Consider the following 24,480-nt stretch of genomic DNA (forward strand, 5'->3'; position numbering starts at 1 on the left):
TAATCCAAGACATAAAACCGTGCCCGTAAAAAATGAAAAACAAAAATATTCTGGTTTTGCTTCAGCCTCCCTGCATTTGCCCGCTCCAAGCCACCAATTGTGGGGATTTGCTCTGGTAGGCAGGGTGTGAGGTCGCAGAACAGAGGCACCAAAAACAGATCTTGATCAAACTGCAGTGCTTTTTTTCACACAAGCAGGTTTAACAGCTCAGTAACCAACTTCACCTTAGTTGAAAGTCCTGGTGTTCATTCACATCATGCTGCAGTTTCTGCATATAGAGTCCAAGTCCAGGCGTGTGTTCACACTTTGCCAACAGGTCCACGCTAAAGGTTAAGTCCCAGATTTAGTTTACCTTTTTTCCCCCAAACAGGTCACAAGCATTTATCCAGGCACATGCCTTCTGCCCCTGCTGCCGTCCAGCTGGCTTTTAAGACAGTTAGGTGTCGGCAAAGCCCGGAACGGCACCTAAGATCCAGTCCGGTGCTTGACCTCACCTGGCTGTCAATCAGTCCAGCAGCACACACTGGGAAGAAAATACCTTCCCATCCAGACCCAGACCTTTTACTGTGTCAAAACAGTGAACACTTGCAAGAGTATTTTCAAAGGTGGTTGGTTGGCTGGTCTATAGCTCTGTTCCATAGAACACAGCTATAATTGGCTGTATCATCTAAAGGTGGATTTACACTGCCCGATTGTCGGGCTGATTACCGGGAATGAACGTTTCAGCGAACGCTTGTTCCTGCCCGTCTGACAGCGATCTGCTGCCCAGAAATAATGATTCTGTATCAGGACGTGTGGTCGCAATAGTGATTCTTCATCCTCATACTGCGGTGGTGATCTCTGCATGTAAATACAGCAGACTCCTTCACTAAACGAGCAGCCGACTGTCGGGAAGGAATGCTTCCTTCCTGACAATCAGCTTTCTGGTCAGCACGTGTAAACCCGCTTTGAGGATCCTTTACATCGTTCCTGATAATTGCCTGATCATCAGTGGAGAGGGGAGCATCATATGCAGCAATCATCTACTCTGTAGGAGGACAAACTATTGCCACAGTGATTCATTGCTTGCAGGCAGCATACCTCCACTTACACAGGATTTGCAAAAATGATTTTAAGCACCACATTAAATACGTGATCACCCGATAAATAAACTTTTTCACCTTTACATGCTCTAATAATTACCTCGATCCTCGGCAACCGTAAAAAAAAGCCTAAGAAAGTGTGAAGTCCATCGCCTTAGGTCAGACTTCTGTTCTGTTTCTCATAAAACTATTATATTACTTCACCTTTTCCTACAAGCAAAAATGCTTTGAATGGTAAGAATTATTTAAACTAAGCATATAATTTCATAATATAGAAGAAAACATTTCCTTAACATTGCATTGGTATAGTTATGGTCAAAACATCAGCTGACCAGAAAAGGTGAAATCTCCTCTTTAAAATTGACCTAATAGACCAGACTGTCTAGAAAAATCTCACATATCAGTCTTATATTGCAACTTCCTGCAATTTATTCTTCAGCTTGTCATGGGGGTGCATAAACATTGATCCCCCTATCTTAAAGCTTGGTGTGCATGATCTTGGCAGTTTGGGGTCATCACATAGCTAGCGGCAAGTACCTCAAGGAATCTGAAGACTGCATTGACAAAAAAGCTTTCATTCATATTACCCTAATTGAAAGTGACTGGACGCCCCATGTTTTGAGAGATTACTTTATTAAATATATTAAGGGGTGAAGTGAGGCTATCAAACAGCACAATGTTAACAATGAGATAACACCCTGCAATAAAATGACCGTTGTGGCTTTTCTGCCGAGTTCACACATTTAGCTTCCAGAATCTTCATTATTCTGGAGAAATGCCAAACAATAATGGGAAAGATGTGATTAACCGTTATCTATCTGCTGCACAGATTTTTATACGAAGGAATAAGCTATGTTTCATCATATGTCACACTATTTTGCCAACATGTTAGTACTGGGCTTTGTTTCTAACTATACCTCCCTAAGGTAGGTAGGTCTATTCCAAAATGATATTGGACTATTATAGAAAACAGGACTATGGGACTCCCTCTTACCTGGCTTCAATCAGCAGTCTAACACTGCACCCACATCATGATTTATAAATGAGCATCCATATACAGTAAGACTGTGTTCACACCTGCATTCGAGGTTCCATTGCAGATTCTGCTAAACAAAAACAAGTTGCACTACTTTGTATTTTAGTCAATGTGATCCGTCGAGCATTGTTACTGTCCATCATCTGATGGATCCAGTGCTTCCACCGTTTTTGTTGTTCTGCTGGTATGATCGAGCCCTAAATGGTTGTAATCTATGATGTTAGAATATGTAAAAAAAACAAAGAGATGCCTTAAAGGGTTATAACCATCTAAGATACTGGTGGCATATTGAAAAGATATACCACCAGTGTCACATAGGAGCAGGTCCCAGAGGTGGACTTGCCTCCAGAAATGTGCCCCCCCCCCCAAGTGAAGGATAGTGCACCACTCATGCGAGGTGTGCTCTCCATTTACTGCCATTGGAGTGAGCACTCAGCTATTTTCAAAGCTCCTATAGCGGTGAATGGTGGGTGACTATGCTTTCACAGTGTGCTCTCATTCACTTTGGGGGCCCTTTCTGGAGATAAGTGCAGGTTAAAGAGCTAGACCTATGTGACATTGGTGACATATCCTAGCGATATGCCACCAATGTCTGAGAAGAGACAAGCCCTTTATGCTGGACATACACATAAGATAACCATTGTTCAACAGCTATCTCTCCTGATCCTCCCACACATATGCATACTTGGCTCAGGCAAGTATGCATATGTAGTGAATGGGGAGATAACCACCGCCAGACACCCCTGGATATAACCTCTGCCAGACACCCCTAGATATAACCTCCGCCAGACATCCCTGGAGATAACCACCGCCAGACACCCCTGGAGATAACCACTGCCAGACACCCCTGCTGCTCATACTGCTGCTCACTTCTTATTTGAAAAAGGCACCTGTGAGTGCCGAAACGCTGCGCGTCATATGAGTGACCAATAAATCTATCACCAGCAAAGATTTTTGGGAGTGCCGGTTTTCTTTCATACCCCTGGATATAACCTCCGCCAGACACCCCTGGATATAAGCTCCGCCAGACATCCCTGGAGATAACCACCGCCAGACACCCCTGGAGATAACCACTGCCAGACACCCCTGGATATAACCTCCGCCAGACATCCTTGGAGATAACCTCTGCTAAACACCCCTGGAGATAATCTCGGCCAGACACCCCTGGAGACTGCCTCTGCCAGACACCCCTGGAGACTGCCTCTGCCAGACACCCCTGGAGACTGCCTCTGCCAGACACCCCTGGAGACTGCCTCGGCCAGACAACCCTGGAGATTGCCTCTGCCAGACACCCCTGGAGAATGCCTCTGCCAGACACCCCTGGAGACTGCCTCTGCCAGACACCCCTGGAGACTGCCTCTGCCAGACACCCCTGGAGACTGCCTCTGCCAGACACCCCTGGAGACTGCCTCTGCCAGACACCCCTGGAGACTGCCTCTGCCAGACACCCCTGGAGACAGCCTGTGCCAGACACCCCTGGAGACAGCCTGTGCCAGACACCCCTGGAGACTGCCACTGCCAGACACCCCTGGAGACTGCCTCTGCCAGACACCCCTGGAGACTGCCTCTGACAGACACCCCTGGAGACAGCCTGTGCCAGACACCCCTGGAGACAGCCTGTGCCAGACACCCCTGGAGACTGCCACTGCCAGACACCCCTGGAGACTGCCTCTGCCAGACACCCCTGGAGACTGCCTCTGCCAGACACCCCTGGAGACTGCCTCTGCCAGACACCCCTGGAGACTGCCTCTGCCAGACACCCCTGGAGACTGCCTCTGCCAGACACCCCTGGAGACTGCCTCTGCCAGACACCCCTGGAGACTGCCTCTGCCAGACACCCCTGGAGACTGCCTCTGCCAGACACCCCTGGAGACAGCCTGTGCCAGACACCCCTGGAGACAGCCTGTGCCAGACACCCCTGGAGACTGCCACTGCCAGACACCCCTGGAGACTGCCTCTGCCAGACACCCCTGGAGACTGCCTCTACCAGACACCCCTGGAGACAGCCTGTGCCAGACACCCCTGGAGACTGCCTCTGCCAGACACCCCTGGAGACTGCCTCTACCAGACACCCCTGGAGACTGCCTCTGCCAGACACCCCTGGAGACTGCCTCTACCAGACACCCCTGGAGACTGCCTCTGCCAGACACCCCTGGAGACTGCCTCTGCCAGACACCCCTGTTAGTGGATCAGACAATTAAAATCCATTGTAACTATACAAATTAGATGGTTGGCCGAACCTGCAGAAATTGGAAGGTTCCGCCAACATAGATCTAATGTCTGTGGCCAGTGTTACTTGATGACAACCTATCAGAAGTCAGGCTGCCAAGCATTATATAACCAGTTAGTTTTCCTTATTTTTATTTAAACACATGAAAGCTTTTTTTTTCTCCAGAAAATCAGGTAGTATGCTTGACTATTTCCAAGGTGACCCTCACAATGTCACTTCCATAGGCTGTTTGCTTATTATTCATAGCTGTCTTTAAGAACCTGAAAATCAATTTATCAAACACGAAAACAATTCCTGCAACACCATTGAAGATGTATATTTAGAATTTTTCAAGACGATGTTTATTGCTAAGGCATTCTTTATTCAGATTCTGTCAAATAATACACCAGAACATGGTTCTTTTTTTGCATGTTTGAGGTAACAGTCTTACTGCAATATGCCATTTCCAGTGGCATTTCTAAAATTACTCAGATGATGAGAATAAAAGGTGAATCGTTAATAGCAAATGTTTATTGATGCATAATTCTTGTTATGAAATCCCATTCACATAGTGTTTTCAGGGTATGTTTACATGGGACAGATCTGCCTTAGGGCCCATGCCGTCAACCGTATGTAATTTGCGTTCCGCAAAACACGGATCCGCCCAAAAAATGGACGACGTCCGTGTGAATTCTGTATTCTATTTTTTTGCCGAACGGACATACGGAAATGGAATGCAAACGGAGTAACTTTAGTTTTTTTTGCGGACCCATTAAAATCGTTACGCATATGGTCCGGAAAAAAAACGGACAATAGTCCCGCGGCCCGACATGCACAGCATCATTGTAATCTATTATGCTGTGTGCTGACATGCGCACAATCAATGCCACTCTCGGACATATGGCCCGCTCACGGACCGTATATCTCGGAGAGCATACGGTCGTGTGCAAGAGGCCTTATTTAGAGCAGATTTATTTATCTCGAGCACATGATATGATTGCCATTGGCATGTCAGTGGATTCTATCAGCAATTAGGATTATATGTGAACATGGCTGTAGAGTAAGCTGTACACGCCAGACCCTATTAGAGGCATTTTAGATTTATTTAGTTTTGTGGTTTTGTATGTGGTTTTCCATAAACCTATGGAAAAAATGCACTTGCATTTTTGCAGTGTATACCCAAGGTGTCCAGTTGGAATGGAGTAAACCAGGATATGTCAGGATCCCACTACTCCAACTGTATTGAGAAGTGCAGTCGGCTTTTCAATATACAGGCGCATATGTCTGTCCATGTGTTCAGCAGGTGGTGATGTTCTGGAGAAAACATAAAAAACTTAACTTAAGCAGACTAGTAATTTAAGCATGGTTTTGCACATAAGAGCCATATATCTTTTAGTAACTACAGTCTATGATCCATCATATGCGGGACACTGTTGGCACCTTCCCGGATCCCATCCCTTATAATGGGGTTCGTTGAGTTTCCGGCATGAATACCAGCATTTTGCCAGATGAAATACCACAGCATGCAGCAGTATTTCATCCTTTATTTTTGCTGGAATCTGAGATGGAAGCTTCTGCTGGAGCCTGTACCACAGATGTGCACTTAGCCTTAGGCCTCATGCACACGACCGTTTTTTTTTAAGGTCCGCAAAAACGGAGTCCGTAGGTCCGTGATCCGTGACCGTTTTTTCGTCCGTGGGTCTTCCTTGATTTTTGGAGGATCCACGGACATGAAAAAAAAGTCGTTTTGGTGTCCGCCTGGCCACGCGGAGCCAAACGGATCCGTCCTGAATTACAATGCAAGTCAATGGGGACGGATCCGTTTGACGTTGACACAATATGGTGCAATTGCAAACGCATCCGTCCCCCATTGACTTTCAATGTAAAGTCAGGAGTCCCTTTTATACCATCGGATCAGAGTTTTCTCCAATCCGATGGTATATTTTAACTTAAAGCGTCCCCATCACCATAGGAACGCCTCTATGTTAGAATATACCATCAGATTTGAGTTAGATCGTGAAACTCAGATCCAACAGTATATTCTAACACAGAGGCGTTCCCATGGTGATGGGGACGCTTCAGGTTAGAATATACTAAAAGAACTGTGTACATGACTGCCCCCTGCTGCCTGGCAGGTGCTGCCAGGCAGCAGGGGGCAGACCCCCCGCCCTCCCTCCCCCCCCCTGTATTTAACTCATTGGTGGCCAGTGCGGCCCCCCTCCCTCCCTTGTATTTAACACATTGGTGGCCAGTGCGGCCGGCCCCCCTCCCTCCCCTGTAGTTAACACATTGGTGGCCAGTGCGGCCGGCCCCCCCTCCCTCCCCTGTAGTTAACACATTGGTGGCCAGTGCGGCCGGCCCCCCCTCCCTCCCCTGTAGTTAACACATTGGTGGCCACCAACGTGTTAACTACAGGGGAGGGAGGGGGGGGCCCACTGGCCACCAATGAATTTAAAACTGGGGAGGGAGGGGGGTGTGCCCCCTCCTGCCTGGCAGCACCTGATCTCTTACAGGGGGCTATGATACGGACAATTAATCCCTCAGGTGCAGCACCTGAGGGGTTAATTGTGCGGATCACAGCCCCCTGTAGGAGATCGGGTGCTGCCAGGCAGCAGGGGGCAGTCATGTACACAGTTCAAAGTATATTCTAACTAGAAGCGTCCCGATCACTATGGGAACGCCTCTATGTTAGAATATACTGTCGAATCTGAGTTTTCACTTTGTGAAAACTCAGCTCTGAAAAAGCTTTTATGCAGACGGATCTGCAGATCCGCGGATGCGTCTGTGTAAAAGTAGCCTACGGCCACGGACCACGGAGGCGGATGCCAATCTTGTGTGCATCCGTGTTTTTTAACGGACCCATTGACTTGAATGGGTCCGTGAACCGTTGTCCGTCAAAAAAATAGGACAGGTCTTATTTTTTTGATGGACAGGAAACACGGATCACGGATGCGGCTGCAAAACGGTGTACTTTCCGATTTTTCCACGGACCCATTGAAAGTCAATGGGTCATCTAAAAAAAAAAACGGAAAACGGCACAACAGCCACAGATGCACACAACGGTCGTGTGCATGAGGCCTTAGTGGCACACAGGGAGCAGCCTCAGCATTGGCGGGGTCAGTATGCCCGTCGCATCCTTTAATGACAACCTCTAAAATTAATTCACCTGAGTTCTGATTGTCATACAGATTAGATTAAAAATCGGCCAAACCCCTCAACCAGTGTGCATGGGATGTTAAACCAATGTTTGGACTATGTCGAGGGAAAAAACATCATGCATGTTGAATTTCAATATACATGTGTCTGACTGTGGCTAACTCCCTCTCCACATTTAGAACACATGCAAGCTTGGCAGAACAGAGTGTGCATTTTCTATGGGGAGCTTGAGAGGTAAAGCTGTTAGGCAAGCAAATATTTGACTGACAGCTACTTAATGTGTACAGCGACTTTTATGGGTTAACATGCATTCCCCGACAGCTGAAGGGTAGCTAAAAGGTTAATACTTAATGCTGGGGGTCACTGGTGGCTTAAGGTTCACTGGTGAAAATTGCCTTGGCTTAGGGGGTTAATATATTTTTCCTCAGTGGTCTGTGGCACTGTAACATTTAATGGTAATAACCCTGGTGGTCTAGGGTAGTTCAGCAGTTTGTTAGGAGTCTTTTTTACATGGTATATATTTCAGGATCAGCTGTCCTTTTGTCCCTTCATTGCTGTGTAGACTGCAGTTTATTGGTCCTACACATTTCTGCTTCACAGTAACGCACTTACTAGCAATTTAGAAGGGTAGTCATAGTTGCAGAATGTCAAATAGAGCCACCAAATTGCAAGGTAGCAAAAGCCACTAAATCAGTATTTAGTATAAAGTACATTAAATGATCAAAATAAAATAAATCTACCTGTTTTAATCCCATTGACACAAATGTATGCTTAATGTAAAGTCAATAAACACTGAATGATGAGGCACAACCCCTGCTCTGCCTCCCTGGATCCCCATGACACATCCTGCTCAATGCTTCTGCGTGTTGCGATCATTCAGAAAAATGTGGCCAGCTCTGTTCTCTCACATATGTAAACCAAGCATTGTTACATAACATCCTCATATCAGATGACTGCACAGAGTTCAGATCGCTAACAAGTTTCAAATGACCCCTGCTGATTCTAAGATTTCCTATTCCAGCCACCAACATCAAGCCCAGCAAGATAATGAGCTGTGGGACTTGAAGAAGCCTAAGAAATCTGGTTGGGAATGAGAATGAGAGGCATGCCTCAGTACACACTGAAAGTGACAGGCCACGGCAACTCTTCCGGGGAAGCCATGTCCCATTCTGTTTTCATGCTACGGGGCAACAAACTCATTTCTGAAAATTGTGCTGCAAGAACTGAACGAATCAGATGTAAGACGTATGTGGAGTGCAAATGAGACCCCTCTGTCACTAATGGCAGCGGATCTATTTTGTAAGGAGGCAAATACAAACTATACAGAACTATTCAGAACTGTACACATAGACATGTCTGTGATTGAACATGATTTTCTATATAAATGGGACACATAAAATCTACTAGATCTGTAAAGCAAATAAAATGACAACACAAGTGACAGGTCCCCTTGAAACTAAACCATCTACAATAACTCTGAAGGGTATTGTGTCAGGATATGTTGGAATATTAAAGAACAATAAGAGCTCTACAATATTGTAATTGTTCTCATTAAGACATCCCTTTTTTAAAACAAACCCATCCAGAACTGGCTTCTATAATTTCACTGATATCCCCAGTGGAAGTCTAGTCCTCAGTACATGCTAGTCGACTGTCTATATCATTTATGACGTCCATATACTTCAATAGGGTATGTTATGAACATGTGTTTCCCAAGAAAGGCACCCTGTGGGAATGGAGAGTACGCCATGCAAGTGTGGCTTTCTCCAATCTCTACTATGGGACTTCTGAGAATATCTGAGCTTGCATCTTGCCTATTTTTATTAGTGACATAATAGCGAATGGATAGTATAGGTGGATTTACACGGCCGGACTATCGGGCAGATTATCAGGAACGAACCCTCCTGTGAATGCTCTTGTCTAAATGTGCCACCGATCACCCGATAAATGAACAAAATGCTCATTCATCAGGTGATCCTGTTGTTTGTGCAGGAACATAAATGATCGCTTCTGGGCAGCAGATCGTGCGGTTTAAATAACAATCTGCTGCTCAGACACAATGCAGCTGTATGAGCTGCCGTCCTCATACTGTGGAGGAGATCGCTGCATGTAAATATGGCGGTCTACTTAAATGAAGGAGCAGCTGACTGCCTGAAAGGAATGCTTCCTTCCTGACAATCAAATTTAGCTCGGGCCATGTAAACCCGCCTTATGTCGGGCAGGCAGGACCACCCCTCCATTCACTGCTATAGGACTTCCGAAAATAGCCGAGGAAGAGCTCAACTATTTTTGGGAGCACCATATCAGTGAATGGAGAGAGCCAGGCTTGTGTGGCATCCTGTCCATTCACAGTGGAACCCTGCTCTTGGGATAGGAATGGGTCCCAGTGGTAAAACTTTCACCGATTGGACATTTATGGCATATCCTATCGATATGTTATAAATCTCCAGATGGTCCAATCCCTTTAATATAAAAAAGGTTATTTAATCAGAGACAACAAATCAAGCCTGGGCAGGGATAGACAACTAATAAATAGTCATGAAAAGCCATTTTAAATACAAATGTAGTTGAAAATCAGGAGAATCATGAATGAAAGTCATTTAAAAATAAACCCCAGTAAAATATTTATATTGAAGGGGTTTTGCTCACTTTCTGACTTTTTCTTTATAAAAATAGTCCTCGCACATACTTTAATAATTATATACTGTATATTAATAATGACTTGTGAAAAAATGCATTTCGACAACAGATAGTTTGACAAGACTATTAGGGCTCATGCACTTGAACGTGCCATTTTTTGCGGTCCACAAATTGCAGATCCGCAAAAAACGGATACGGCCCGTTTGCCTTCCACAATTTGCTGAATGGAACAGGAGGCCCAATATAGAAATGCCTATTCTTGTCTGCAAAATGGACAAAAATAGGACATGCCTCATAATTTTTGCGGGGCCACGGAACGGAGCAACGGATGCGGACAGCACCCATTGAAATAAATGGTTCCATATACGGACCGTATACGGAATCAAAATATGGCCTGTATACGGAACGCAAAATATGTTTGTGTGCATGAGCCCTAAGGGTATGCTCACATGTAGCATTTTTAAATCTCTGTGAAATATATTGGTTTTACATATACATATAACTAACAAAACAACATCTCCACAAATGTACAGTATATCTCTGAATAACAAAGTTACAAAGTAGATTTTTGCACTTAGTAGATAGGTACACAGGAGTTATTTTAACATTTAACATTTAAAACAAATGACATGAAATATATTTTCTTGTCATTTTTATGACAAAACATGCCCAAAAACTATAAAAACACATACAAATGCCAAGTGTAAACATAGTCTAAGACAGGGATGCTCAACTTGCAGCCCTACAGCTGTTGCAAAAATACAATTCCCAGCATGCCCTAATAAGCTATAGGCTGTCCGGGCATACTGGCAGTTGTAGTTTTATAACAGCTAGAGCTACATGTTGGGCATCCTTGCCCCTGACTCAGAGAAGTGTGTTCTCTAGCTCTAGTGCCTACAGAACCTTTAGCTTCTACCTCATTCACTGATTCCCTTTCCATCTTCTTTCACTAATTGACAATGATTAATTTCTCCCTAGGACCGCATGTAGCCTACAGGCAACAATTAAGCTAGATATGTGTATCTCTGTATGTCAATGATTGAAGATATCGATTGCTGGTAACTTGTCTTTAGAAAACAGTTTGACTCATGGAATCACACTGCGAAAGTACAAAGCAAATGTAAGTGATAACAGGAGCACACAACCTGACATAAAAATATCATTTTTCTGAAACACCCAAGATGCACACATGAATGTGAACAATCAGATTATTAACTTTAAAAAAAAAGCAGGGATGCTTTACATACCAACACAAATGATCTCTTATCAGACTCGCACCACATACCAATAGGTATCCTTTCCCAGCCACAATATTACTTTCATAAGTTGGATATTCATAACCAGTTCACTGGTTAGTGGTTACCAACTCCCACTTGAAGATGTAACATTTTGGGCTTGTTTGACCGAAAGAAGCATTTTTAAAAGAAAATGTTTCTAAAGAAAGATCAATCAATGATTGGGGGTTTCCTATATACACAGTCAATGAGAGTGTGTAACAACAAAATAACAAGATTATCAGCACTCATTTAAAATGTAAATTGAATGGTGGACGAACAATCGTTAGTTTACCCATGGAGATATGCTGCTGACAGATGGTTATTTTTTCAGCTGCATAAAAGATCTTAACAACCAACAAACTCCATTTGTCAGCTGATTGGTAGGGTGTTTAGGTGGGTCGTCCAAACAAACATTCCTACAAACCCTGTCCAGAAGTGTGACCTCCCATCATATGCACCACTTACAGCCAAAAACGTAAAGGGGATGCCTTTTCCACACATCTAATGTTCAATTATAGTTTCACTACTTAAAGGGGTATTCCAAGATGTTACTACTACTTCTCAGGATAGGTCATCAGTATCTGATAAGTGGAGGTCCTACACGTGGGACCTATGCCGATCAGCTGTTTGAGAAGGCAACCGTCTTCTCACAACTTTTCCTAGGCCATTGATAAAACGATCATCTGTAACATGGCCTAGGCACAGTTCAGCCTCATTGAAGTGAATTGGGCTGAGTGCAATACCAAGCACAGCCTCAACACAATGTACGGTGCTGTGCGTTGTAAGCACAGAGAAGGCCATGGCCCTCGCAGGAGCACCACTGCCTTCTCAAACAGCTGGTTGGCGGGGGTTCTGGGTGTCAGACTCCCACTGATCAGATACTGGTGACCTAGCTTGAGAATAGGTCATCAATAGTAAAATCTCGGAAAAGCCTTTTAAATATAAGTCTGTAGAAGAAAAATAATGAGGGACACTTTTCTGAAGAGGTGAGAAAAGGGAGCGTGGTGTTTGCTGGGAAGCAATGAAGTCGTCAGGCCTGACTCATTTTCCACGCAGGTTTTTGACATGGAAAATGGCTTTAAGGCTATCTAAACCTTCGGAGGCAATTTTTTTATGATTGCACTTTACTCATTTAGGGCTAAAAATATTTTTTTCAGTTGGTCTTTATTAAAAATATTCAGCCATTCTGTCACAAAGGTTTAACTGTTTGTCTAGCTAGGTATGTGAATTGTATTTTCACTTTCACTTTGTGGCGGTCAGCTAATAATCCTTATCTCTAAATGGTCATAAACACTTATTTAAGCCACATTCTTATCAGTAAGAGAGAACTTGAGCTATAAAGAGTGTTTAGGAGATCGGAGGTAAGGGGCAGTCAGCTGAGCTGCCTGACAGCACAGAGTAAAACACAGAGCTTGCTACTAGAGAATCTCAAGGCTGTACACAAAAAATGGCTCAACATTTTAATAAAGACCAACTTAGGCCTCTTTCACACTTGCGTTGTTGGGATCCGGCATGCACTTCCGTTGCCGGAGGTGCCTGCCGGATCCGGAAAAACGCAAGTGTACTGAAAGCATTTGAAGACGGAACCGTCTTCCAAATGCTTTCAGTGTTACTATGGCACCCAGGACGCTATTAAAGTCCTGGTTGCCATAGTAGGAGCGGGGAGCGGGGAGCGGGGGAGCGGTATACTTACAGTCCGTGCGGCTCCCGGGGCGCTCCAGAATGACGTCAGAGCGCCCCATGCGCATGGATGACGTGATCACATGGATCACGTGATCCATGCGCTTGGGGCGCCCTGACGTCACTCTGGAGCGCCCGGGGAGCCGCACGGACGGTAAGTATACTGCTCCCCCGCTCCCCACTACACTTACCATGGCTGTCAGGACTTTAGCGTCCCGGCAGCCATGGTAACCACTCTGAAAAAGCTAAATGTCGGCTCCGGCAATGCGCCGAAACGACGGTTAGCTTAAGGCCGGATCCGGATCAATGCCTTCCAATGGGCATTAATTCCGGATCCGGCCTTGCGGCAAGTGTTCCGGATTTTTGGCCGGAGCAAAAAGCGCAGCATGCTGCGGTATTTTCTCCGGCCAACAAACGTTCCGTACCGGAACTGAAGACATCCTGATGCATCCTGAACGGATTACTCTCCATTCAGAATGCATTAGGATAATCCTGATCAGGATTCTTCCGGCATAGAGCCCCGACGACGGAACTCTATGCCGGAAGACAATAACGCAGGTGTGAAAGAGCCCTAAAGAAATGATCTTAGCTCAAAATGAGTAATACATTTTTAATTTTTTTTTTTAACAATTCTCCCAAAGATGCACATAGCGTTTAAATCTACACAAGGAAGAAAGCTAGCGAAGAGTTGTCTGTCACACGGCCTGACAAACGAAGCACCAAACTTAAGTAGAGTACAAAACTTTGGTGCTTCCTCAGGCAGCACAGAGGGACTTATTTGTGTCTGAAAGTCAATGGGTCCACAGAAAATCACGGAAAACGCTACAACGGACACGGAACACAACAACGGTCGTGTGTATGAGGCCTAACACCACTGACCCTCACTTTCCCTAAAGATTTCCATAATTGAATCCCCAATCTGCAATACTAAGGGCTCATTCACATGACCATATGGCCTTCACCAGCCGTGAGAAGGCTGTGCTGCAGTGCGGACCCACTGACTTGAATGGGTCTGCAATCCGGAAAATACGGCAAATGACAGGACATGTCCTATCCTTTGCAGTGCGGAGGCATGGATCAAAAGCCCGCAGAAACACTCAGACACCCTTCCATGGTCTTTCGGGTTCATGCCTCCGCACCGCAAAAAAGAGGACATATCCTATCTTTTGCTGTATCTTGCGGATAGCGGATCCATTCAAGTCAATGGGTCCGTACCACATCACGGAGTTCACATGGCTGGTGCCCATCCATTGAGGAGCGCTAGTTGCGGTCTGCAGCATGGGCATGGTAACCATACGGTCATGTAAATGAGCCCTAACTCTAACACAAAAAAACGGAGAACCCTAGCACCCATAGATAAGAAGATCAAGCTAAGCAGACCTGAACACCAGCAAGAGCCCATGAAGAGACTCACAGGGAAACTAGAATAAAGCAAATTGTGTACAAGAAAATGTAAATGGTTTTAGGACAAACCACTGGAATCAGACACCACTGCACCAGGAATTCAATCTAGACTGGTAACAGTAGAGGATTACTGGATTAAACACACATATCATACAGTGTCGCCAGCAGAAACTTACAAGAAACCCCAGGTTTCAAAAGAGAATGAATCATATAATTCTCTGTAAATGAGTCAGGGACTACCATCAGCTATCATGCGGCCTCACTTATGGCTCAGCTGTGAGACACTGCACAGCAACCTCCCCAACAACAAACTAAGGCCTCATGCACACGGCCGTTGTGTGGCCGTTCCATGCATTGGGGATCGCAAATTGAGGTTCCCAATGCACAGGCAACGTCCGTGCAGCGGCCGGGACGGATCGAGACCCATTTAACTTGAATGGGTCCGTGATCCGTCCGCGCCGCAAAAAAATAGAACATGTTCTATTTTTTTGCGGTGCGGAGGCACGGACAGAAACACCACGGACGCACTCCGTATTGCTTCCGTGCCTCCGTTCCGCACCGCAGCTCCGGATTGCAGACCCATTTAAGTGAATTTGAGGTCCACAATACGGCCACGCCGGGCAACGGCCGTGTGCCTGAGGCCTGTCAGGTAGGAGATGACACAACAGCAGAACTACAGCTGTTCCATATGAATTCAACAGGAACAAAAATCATGGGTTTACGAGATAGATGCAGGTCCCAGAAGTGGGACCCGCAGCTTTCAGACAATGGGGGCATATCTTAGCAGATCCTCTGAGACCTGCACCTACAGTGGGATGCGAAAGTTTGGGCAACCTTGTTAATCGTCATGATTTTCCTGTATAAATCGTTGATTGTTACGATAAAAAATGTCAGTTAAATATATCATATAGGAGACACACACAGTGATATTTGAGAAGTGAAATGAAGTTTATTGGATTTACAGAAAGTGTGCTATAAGTGTTTAAACAAAATTAGGCAGGTGCATAAATTTGGGCACCACAAAAAAGAAATTTTTTTGTAGAAATTACAGCCTCTAAACGCTTCCTGTAGGTTCCAATGAGAGTCTGGATTCTGGTTGAAGGTATTTTGGACCATTCCTCTTTACAAAACATCTTTAGTTCATTCAGGTTTGATGGCTTCCGAGCATGGACAGCTCTCTTTAAGGCTAGATCTACACGACGACATTTGTCGCGCGACAATAAGTTGCGCGACAGATAGGGCACAACTACACTGCAACATTTGTCGCGCAACATTTTGTTGCACCAATGTCGCGCGACAATTTCTATAATGGCAGTCTATGGTGTCGCACTGCAACATGCAACATGCTGCGACTGCGACGCACACCAAAGCCTAAGTCACACCACAGATTTTCAATTATATTCAGGTCTGGGGACTGAGATGGCCATTCCATGTTCCTCTGCATAAATGCCTTAGTGGATTTTGAGCAGTGTTTAGGGTCGTTGTCTTGTTGAAAGATCCAGCCCCGGCGCAGCTTCAGCTTTGTCACTGATTCCTGGACATTGGTCTCCAGAATCTGCTGATACTGAGTGGAATCCATGCGTCCCTCAACTTTGACAAGATTCCCAGTCCCTGCACTGGCCACACAGCCCCACAGCATGATGGAACCACCACCATATTTTACTGTAGGTAGCAGCTGTTTTTCTTGGAATGCTGTGTTCTTTTTCCTCCATGCATAACGCCCCTTGTTATGGCCAAATAACTCAATTTTAGTTTCATCAGTCCACAGCACCTTATTCCAAAATGAAGCTGGCTTGTCCAAATGTGCTTTAGCCCACCTCAAGCGGCACTTTTTGTGCTGTGGGCGGAGAAAAGGCTTCCTCTGCATCCCTCTCGCATACAGCATCTCCTTGTGTAAAGTGCGCCGAATGGTTGAACGATGCACAGTGACTCCATCTGCAGCAAGATGATGTTGTAGGTCTTTGGTGCTGGTCTGTGGGTTGACTCTGACTGTTCTCACCATTCGTCGCTTCTGTCTATTTGAGATTTTTCTTGGTCTGCCACTTCGAGCCTTAACTTGAACTGAGCCTGTGGTCTTCCATTTCCTCAATATGTTCCTAAGGCCTAGTTCACACGACCGTATGGCTTTTATTGTTTTTTGCGGTCCGTTTTTCACGGATCCGTGGTTCCGTTTTTGAGTTCCGTTGTGTTTCCGTTTCCTTTCCGATTTTCCGTTCCGTTTTTCCGTATGGCATATACAGTATACAGTAATTACATTAAAAAAATTGGGCTGGCCATAACATTTTCAATAGATGGTTCAGAAAAAACGGAACGGAAACGGAAGACATACGGATGCATTTCCGTATGTGTTCCGTTTTTTTTGCGGACCCATTGACTTGAATGGAGCCACGACCCGTGATTTACGGCCAAATATAGGACAAGCTCTATCTTTCAACGGAACGGAAAAACGGAAATACGGAAACGGAATGCATACGGAACACATTCCGTTTTTTTTGCGGAACCATTGAAATGAATGGTTCCGTATACAGACCGTATACGGAACACAAAAAAACGGCCCGTACACCCGCAAAAAAAACGTTCGTGTGAACTAGGCCTAACTGTGGGAACAGACAGCTGAAATCTCTGAGACAGCTTTCTGTATCCTTCCCCTAAACCATGATGGTGAACAATCTTTGTCTTCAGGTCATTTGAGAGTGGTTTTGAGACCCCCATGTTGCTACTCTTCAGAGAAAATTAAAAGAGGAGGGAAACTTACAATTGACCCCCTTAAATACTCTTTCTCATAATTGGATTCACCTGTGTATGTAGGTCAGAGGTCACTCAGCTTACCAAGCCAATTTGAGTTCCAATAATTAGTTCTAAAGGTTTTGGAATCAATAAAATGACAGCAGTGCCCAAATTTATGCACCTGCCTAATTTTGTTTAAACAATTATAGCACACTTTCTGTAAATCCAATAAACTTCATTTCACTTCTCAAATATCACTGTGTGTGTCTCCTATATGATATATTTAACTGACATTTTTTATCGTAACAACCAACGATTTATACAGGAAAATCATGAGGATTAACAAGGTTGCCCAAACTTTCGCATCCCACTGTATATTGTAAACGCAGCCAAAAACAAACCCGGCAGTACCGGATCTGGCCACCACCAAGTGTTCCTATTGGCCCGCCGAAAATAGCTGAGCGGCGCTCTCGGCTATGTTCAGAATCTCCATAGAAATGAATGGGAGCACACAGCTCTTGCACGGCCACCGCTTCCATTCACTTGTATGTAGCCTACGGAAATAGCCGAGCCATTGCTCGGCTATTTTCAGAGGCCACATAGAAATGAATGGAGGGAGGCCACGCACGCACGGTGCGCCCTCCTTCACTTTGCTGCCTGTGTTTACGAGATAGATGTGGGTCTCAGAGGTTGGACCCACACCTGTCAGACAATGGGGGCATATCCGAGCGATATGCCCACATTGTCTGAGATGGAAATACCCCTTTAAGTATACCTTTATAAACTATATGTTACAATCGATCCTTAAATGATTTCTTACGTTCAACAACCCAATGCAACATCCTTGCATACATAAAGTCAGTGCAGCACCTGCGTGGGGCACTTCTACAGTACTGGTTCCAATATTCCATTAGAAAAGTGTATAACTCTGTTCCCAGTCGTGATATCATTGCATGCATGGTAGTTGATCAAATGGAGTCTGCCATTGTCATGTTTCAAATTTCCACGGTAAGGCCTTATGCACATGACCGTGGTTTGGGTCCGCATCCGAGCCGTATTTTCTGTGGGTCGGATGCTGACCCATTCACTTCAGTGGGGTCACAAAAGATCTGTGCATTCGTTCCGCGGCCCTGCAAAAAAAAAATAGAACACGTCCTATTCCTGTCCGTATCACGGACAAGGACAGGACTGCTCTCCTGAGGGCCGAATGTTCGGTTCCGCAAAATGCGAAACGCACACAGCCGGCATCCGTGTTTTGCGGAAATGCAATTTGCAGGCCACAAAATGGACACGGTCGTATGCATGAGGCTTAATGCATATAAATGGAGTATGTTAGAGCTGATGTCCTTTGAGGGGTTTATTTAACTAAAAAATGAAGTTGGGAACTGAGACATGGTAAGCAATATATGATTTATTATGGTCCACCTAATAAGACACAGAAAAGCCAGAAAAAACTATACAAGGCGAGGATTTGATTTATTTTATATGTATGTTACTACTACTATTGGGTGTATTTCTGTACTGCTTGCGTAGTGTTTATTTGGAAATTAGCCCAAGGTGATCAGACTGAACTAAAAGCGGGTCCACACATAGGTTTTAATGCCATTTTTCTGTACACTTCTGCCATTTTTGTGGTATTTTATGCACCTGAATTTTTTCTTGCAGTAAAAATCCCAACTTAAATTATAGCTGAAAGTCCATAGGAAATATGAAATGCAGAACACGCAATAGTTTTTGTGCTACTGTATTTTTTTTTGTTAAATAGGTGGTATCTTTTGTCTCTGGAGACACCATGGTGATAGATCATGTGACGGACCATGTGATGAGCGCAATGACGTCACCAAAGGTCCTTTTCCTCAAAGAAGAAGAAAGAAGAGAAGCCGGGCTGCGCGAACAAGTGGATTAAGGTGAGTTTAATAAAAAAAATGTAACCCCTCCATCACTATTTTACTAAGCATTCTGTATTAAGAATGCTATTATTTTTCCATATAACCATGTTATAAGGGAAAATAATAAAATCTACACAACACCAATCCCAAACTCGAACTTCTGTGAAGAAGTCCAGGTTCGGGTCTGGGTACCAAACATGTTGATTTTTCTCACGCGCGTGCAAAACGCATTAAAACGCTTTGCCCGTGTGAACCCAGCCTAAAGGTTATATTTCTAGTAATTGAAATTGTTATATTTCTAGTAAGGGCATGGTCACACGACCGTTGCCCCTCTGTTGCCATATTGTGGCCCGCATACGGCGGTCCGCAATACACGGGGCACCAGCCGTGTGCATTCCACATCACGGATGTGGACCCACTCACTTGAATGGGTCCGCAAATCCGGAGATGCGGTGTGGAACGGAACAGAACCCTACGGAAGCACTACGGAGTGCTTCCGTGGGTTCCGTTCCGTGCCTCCGCACCGCAAAAAGATAGAACTTGCTCTATCTTTTTGCGGAACGGACGGGTCGCGGACCCCATTCAAGTGAATGGGGTCGCGATCTGCATGTGGCAGCCCCACAGCCGGTGCCCGCAATTTGCAGTCCACAGCACCTGCACGGAGGGGCAACGGTCGTGTGAACAAGCCCTAAAGGAAAGCAACATCAATTTCAAGAAAACATTCCTAGGAACAACCCAAGTAACTGAGAGATAAAATAAACCAGAAGTGTGAAAATCAAGCCCCAGTGGGCCTAGATGAATACATAATTACCATATGGTTCCAGTCTGACTGATATTTAAAGAGAACCAGTCTGAAGGTTTTTCTTATATTTCTTTTGGATACAAGCACTATACATCAAGCAAAAAAGGACTCCTACAACTTTTTCTGTTCTGTGAGAGAGCCATTTCCCTGAACACGTCGGTTGATCACAGGTGCCAGCTGCTGCAGAGATGTGCAGAAAACGGAATAATCAGGATCGGGCATAGCGGTAATGCTTACGTGACTGAGGAGCAGCCAAGTGTGTTTCCGAAAACAACCATGCAGTTCCTTCAATAGATATAGCTGCAGCAAGGCAAAGTGCTCACCCACAGGACGGCTTGTGTTTTCTTTTTTAGCTATTTGTGTAATACACAAAGCAAATCACCCAATATGAACCCATCCAAATCCATTTTTAGCTTCTTTTTTTTTTTCAATAAAAAGCTGCAAACTAAGAAGGAATTATGCTGAAAGGAACTAATCCTAGACCCATACGACATCTCAAAATCTGGAGCTGAATATAATTGGCTATTATGTCATTACACTATCCCAGTTAGAATTCCTTTGCATGTACATTTATTTTCAGTTTTTATGCTTCTTTACATAAAGAAGCCTATTGGAAAACACATGAAAATATACATGACCAGAGTAGACTGCAGCTGCTCTGTGTGAAATCAACCTTGTAAAATATTAGGTGGAATAACCATATAGGTATTCTTAAATGGGTTGTCCAAGATTAGCAAAAAAAAAAAAGTGGGGGATAGCGTAAAATCACAAAATATGGTTAACTTACCTAGTGAATCGTCCACCACGCCACCTCTGCCATTTGGTCCTCCCTGCCAGTCTTTCTTTGCATGGCTGCAGTGCTGACGTCAAGTCAAAAACATGACTGCTGTAGCCAAAGGTACATGGTATTTCCATAGAATTCTATGGTAATTCCACCTTGAACAGTGTACGTTGCGACACATGAGTACATATAGAACCCAATTCCACTGAGACGGATTCGCTTTAAATCTATGTGACCTTGTTACTCTTAGCAGAGGTAAGGATTTCTTAAGAAACAGGCAGCTGAGGGGATGAAATGTCTCCGTCATGGTAGAAAGTGGCATCTGATACAAGGAGTGGATGGAAGTATGAAATATAAAGAAAAACCAAGTACTTACACGAACAGGCTTCACTGCTGATTGGGAAGCAGCAGGACGGGGAACGGAGTCTCCTTTCCCTTTCATCATGCTTGCTGTTTCTGTGCTAAGTGAGTGCAATATGTCTGCCTCATCCCTCACATCCTTGTGAGACCGGAGCATACAGAGATTGCATACCACAGAGGTTAGAAAAAGAGGAGTGTGTTTAAAGTTAAAACAGATCTGAAAAGTCAGTAAGCAAGGAATGCTGAAAAGCAGAGCCAAGAATGAAGCATGAAGGTGTTGTGATAGTGCGCAGCAGTGGGATATCCTCTCTTCTGTGTGTAAATATAATGACTGCACACAATACTCAGAGAGACATCAGGTCACTGACTCTTCACGTGAAGCCATCTCAAGAGCTCACTGATATGGCAAGAGCACAGGGAAAATCCCAACATGTTACAAGAAAAACGACTTTATTCCACTTTGTTGTGGCCTTTTCCGTTAGCTCCAGTGCTACTACTGCAGCTTAAAGAGTAGTAGAAGCGGAATGCAATGAGAAAACTAATAGTGTGTAATATGCAAAGGGAACTATCATTTTACATGCTGTACACAAGCCATTGTCCAGTGCCTTATCTTTAGTCTTCCACAAGCCACCTGATTCCAAGAAAGAAGAGACAGGGGTCACCCACCATGCCTGGAACTGCAAGACAGCGGCATTCATTTACATGGGCTGTGCGTTGTAGTTCGGCTTCTTTACTCATTTTCCCTGCACTGCGACGCTCCCAGCTGTGCAGGGAAAATCAATGAAGGAGCTACATCTTTTAAGTAGTCCTGTGTTTCTGTTATTCTGAGAAATCGCAAGGGTCGCAGCAAAGAGACCCTCGCTGGTGAGGAAGTGATGGCACATTCTTGCAATATGCTATCACTTCCTATAAAGGGGCACCCCTTTAGGGTACAGTTTTGTGTTGTGCATTTTTTTAAGCTTTAAAATAACACCTGACTTGCTCATCATTTTTAGGCCTCATGCACACGACCGTGACGTTTTTTGCGGTCCGCAAAAAAAACGGAAGCCGCCCGTGTGCCTTCCGCAATTTGCAGAACGGAACGAGCGGCCCATTGTAGAAATGCCTATTCTTGTCCGCAAAACGGACAAGAATAGGACATGCTATATTTTTTTTTGCGGGGCCACGGAACGGTGCAACGGATGCGGACAGCACACAGAGTGCTGCCCGCATCTTTTGCGGCTCTATTGAAGTGAATGGGTCCGCACCCGAGCCGCAAAAAATGCGGCTCGGATGCAGACCACAGAAACGGTCGTGTGCATGAGGCCTTACTTTGGACTTTTTTAGGTTACGGCTACACGGTGACGTGTCACGCAACACTGGGTCTAATGACTGTCAATTGTGTCGCAATGCAACATGCAACCTGAGTTTAGTGTTGCAGGTTGCAAGTTGCGCACGACTTTTACTCCATTAAATTTAAAGAGGTTTTCTGGGATTTTGATAACGATGACCTATCCTCTGGATGGTAAATGAAGAGCCTGGCTTGACACGGCAGCGCAGGGCAAGGGGGGAGCGCTCTGATGCTGAATGAGTTAAGAAGGGTGTCCAGGTTCAGAACTATTTAATTATAATGAAATCTATCAAATCTGAAATTGAAATAAAATGTTTTGTACAATTTATTGATCAGTTCCTACCATTCATTATAGAGGCTACAACTATCCTTTAGAAACAAAATGCAGAGCAGACAGGGTGGGTGACTGCAGTGAGCTCCACCATCAGCTGTTTGCAGTCGACATGCCAAATGTTTATACTCATTACTGCGGAGAAAGTGGAGAGTAACAATCTGTCAATAGAAAAACAAGGGAGCCTTATGGATTTCTATCGATGGCTTGAAGCCAAGTGCCTTCGAGGCATTTAGGGGTCACATGCAGCATGCAAATATATACAGAGAGAATAATGAAAAGGGGCTTGTGTCTTCTGGAGGTCACTAAATGAAATGTGCTACATCAGCATTTCATCATATATTACAAATGTCACACACTAAGGCTACTTTCACACTAGCGTTCGGAGCGGATCCGTCTGATGTTTCATCAGACGGATCCGCTCCGATAATGCAGACGTTCAGAACGGATGCGTCTGCATTAAAACTTAGAAACTTTTCTAAGTGTGAAAGTTGTCTGAGCGGATCCGTTCAGACTTTACATTGAAAGTCAATGGGGAACGGATCCGCTTGAAGATTGAGCCATATTGTGTCATCTTCAAGCGGATCCGTCCCCATTGACTTACTGCAAGCAGCGTTCAGGTGTCCGCTCACTGAGCGGAGCGGAGGCTGAGCGCTGGCAGGCGGATGCATTCTCAGTGGATCCGCCTCCACTGAGAATGCATTGGGGCCAGACGGATGCGTTCGGGGCCGCTCGTGAGCCCCTTCAAACGGAGCGCACGAGCGGACACCCGAACGCTAGTGTGAAAGTAGCCTTACCAACATAACAATATATGGTATTAAATATGCATCTGTTTATGGGAGGTTTCGCTAGGCCAAGGAAGGGTTAGCATGGCACTCCAGCTGTTGTGAAGCTACAACTCTCAGCATCTACACTCAGTTGTTCTCTTTAGGCCTCTTATTTCCGTTTTTGCAGATTCTGTTTGGGGTCTGAATGCTGAACCATTCACTTCAATGGGTCTGCAAAAACAACGGAAGGTACTCTGTATGCATTCCGTTTCCGTATTTCCGTTCCGCTGAAAGATAGAACATGTCCTATTATTGCCCGCAAATCATGTTCCGTGGCTCCATTCAAGTCAATGGTTCCACCAAAAAAATGGAATGCATACGGAATGCATCCGTATGTCTTTCGTATCTGTTCCGTTTTTGCGGAACCATCTATTGAAAATTTTATGCCCAGCCCAATTTTTTTATGTACTTACTGTTTAAACATTATTGTATACTTCCGTTTCCGTTTGCGATCCGCAAAAAAACAGATCACAAACAGAAACCAAATGGAAAAACGGAACGGAAGCGGAACGGAAACACTATTGAAACGGAAAAACTGATCCGTTTAAAACGGACCGCAAAACCATACGGTCGTGTGCAAGAGGCCTTATTCTTATAGATGTGAATGGAGCATGCTGGAGGCTGCTGACTCCGGCGCTAGGCACTCAAGTTTCACCATACACTGTGTGCAGAATTATTAGGCAAATGAGTATTTTGACCACATCATCCTCTTTATGCATGTTGTCTTACTCCAAGCTGTATAGGCTCGAAAGCCTACTACCAATTAAGCATATTAGGTGATGTGCATCTCTGTAATGAGAAGGGGTGTGGTCTAATGACATCAACACCCTACATCAGGTGTGCATAATTATTAGGCAACTTCCTTTCCTTTGGCAAAATGGGTCAAAAGAAGGACTTGACAGGCTCAGAAAACTCAAAAATAGTGAGATATCTTGCAGAGGGATGCAGC

General features: G+C 44.8%; 1 protein-coding gene across 4 annotated transcripts in view; it reads right to left on the reverse strand.

Moving 5' to 3' along the window:
- The window catches only part of TJP1 (tight junction protein 1), a 247,209-nt gene extending 226,047 nt beyond the window's left edge, over positions 1–21,162 (reverse strand). For 3 of the 4 annotated variants that reach the window (XM_040413853.1, XM_040413851.1, XM_040413850.1), the window contains exon 1: positions 21,060–21,134. In XM_040413853.1, coding sequence (XP_040269787.1) covers positions 21,060–21,128 — 69 coding nt within the window. In that variant the 5' untranslated portion in view covers positions 21,129–21,134. Of the gene's footprint in view, positions 1–21,059 lie in introns of all 4 variants that reach the window. The other variant, XM_040413852.1, reaches the window with a different exon arrangement.
- Positions 21,163–24,480: the final 3,318 nt, after the last annotated feature.

This window comes from Bufo bufo, chromosome 1, assembly GCF_905171765.1.
Source record: "Bufo bufo chromosome 1, aBufBuf1.1, whole genome shotgun sequence".
NCBI lineage: Eukaryota > Metazoa > Chordata > Amphibia > Anura > Bufonidae > Bufo > Bufo bufo.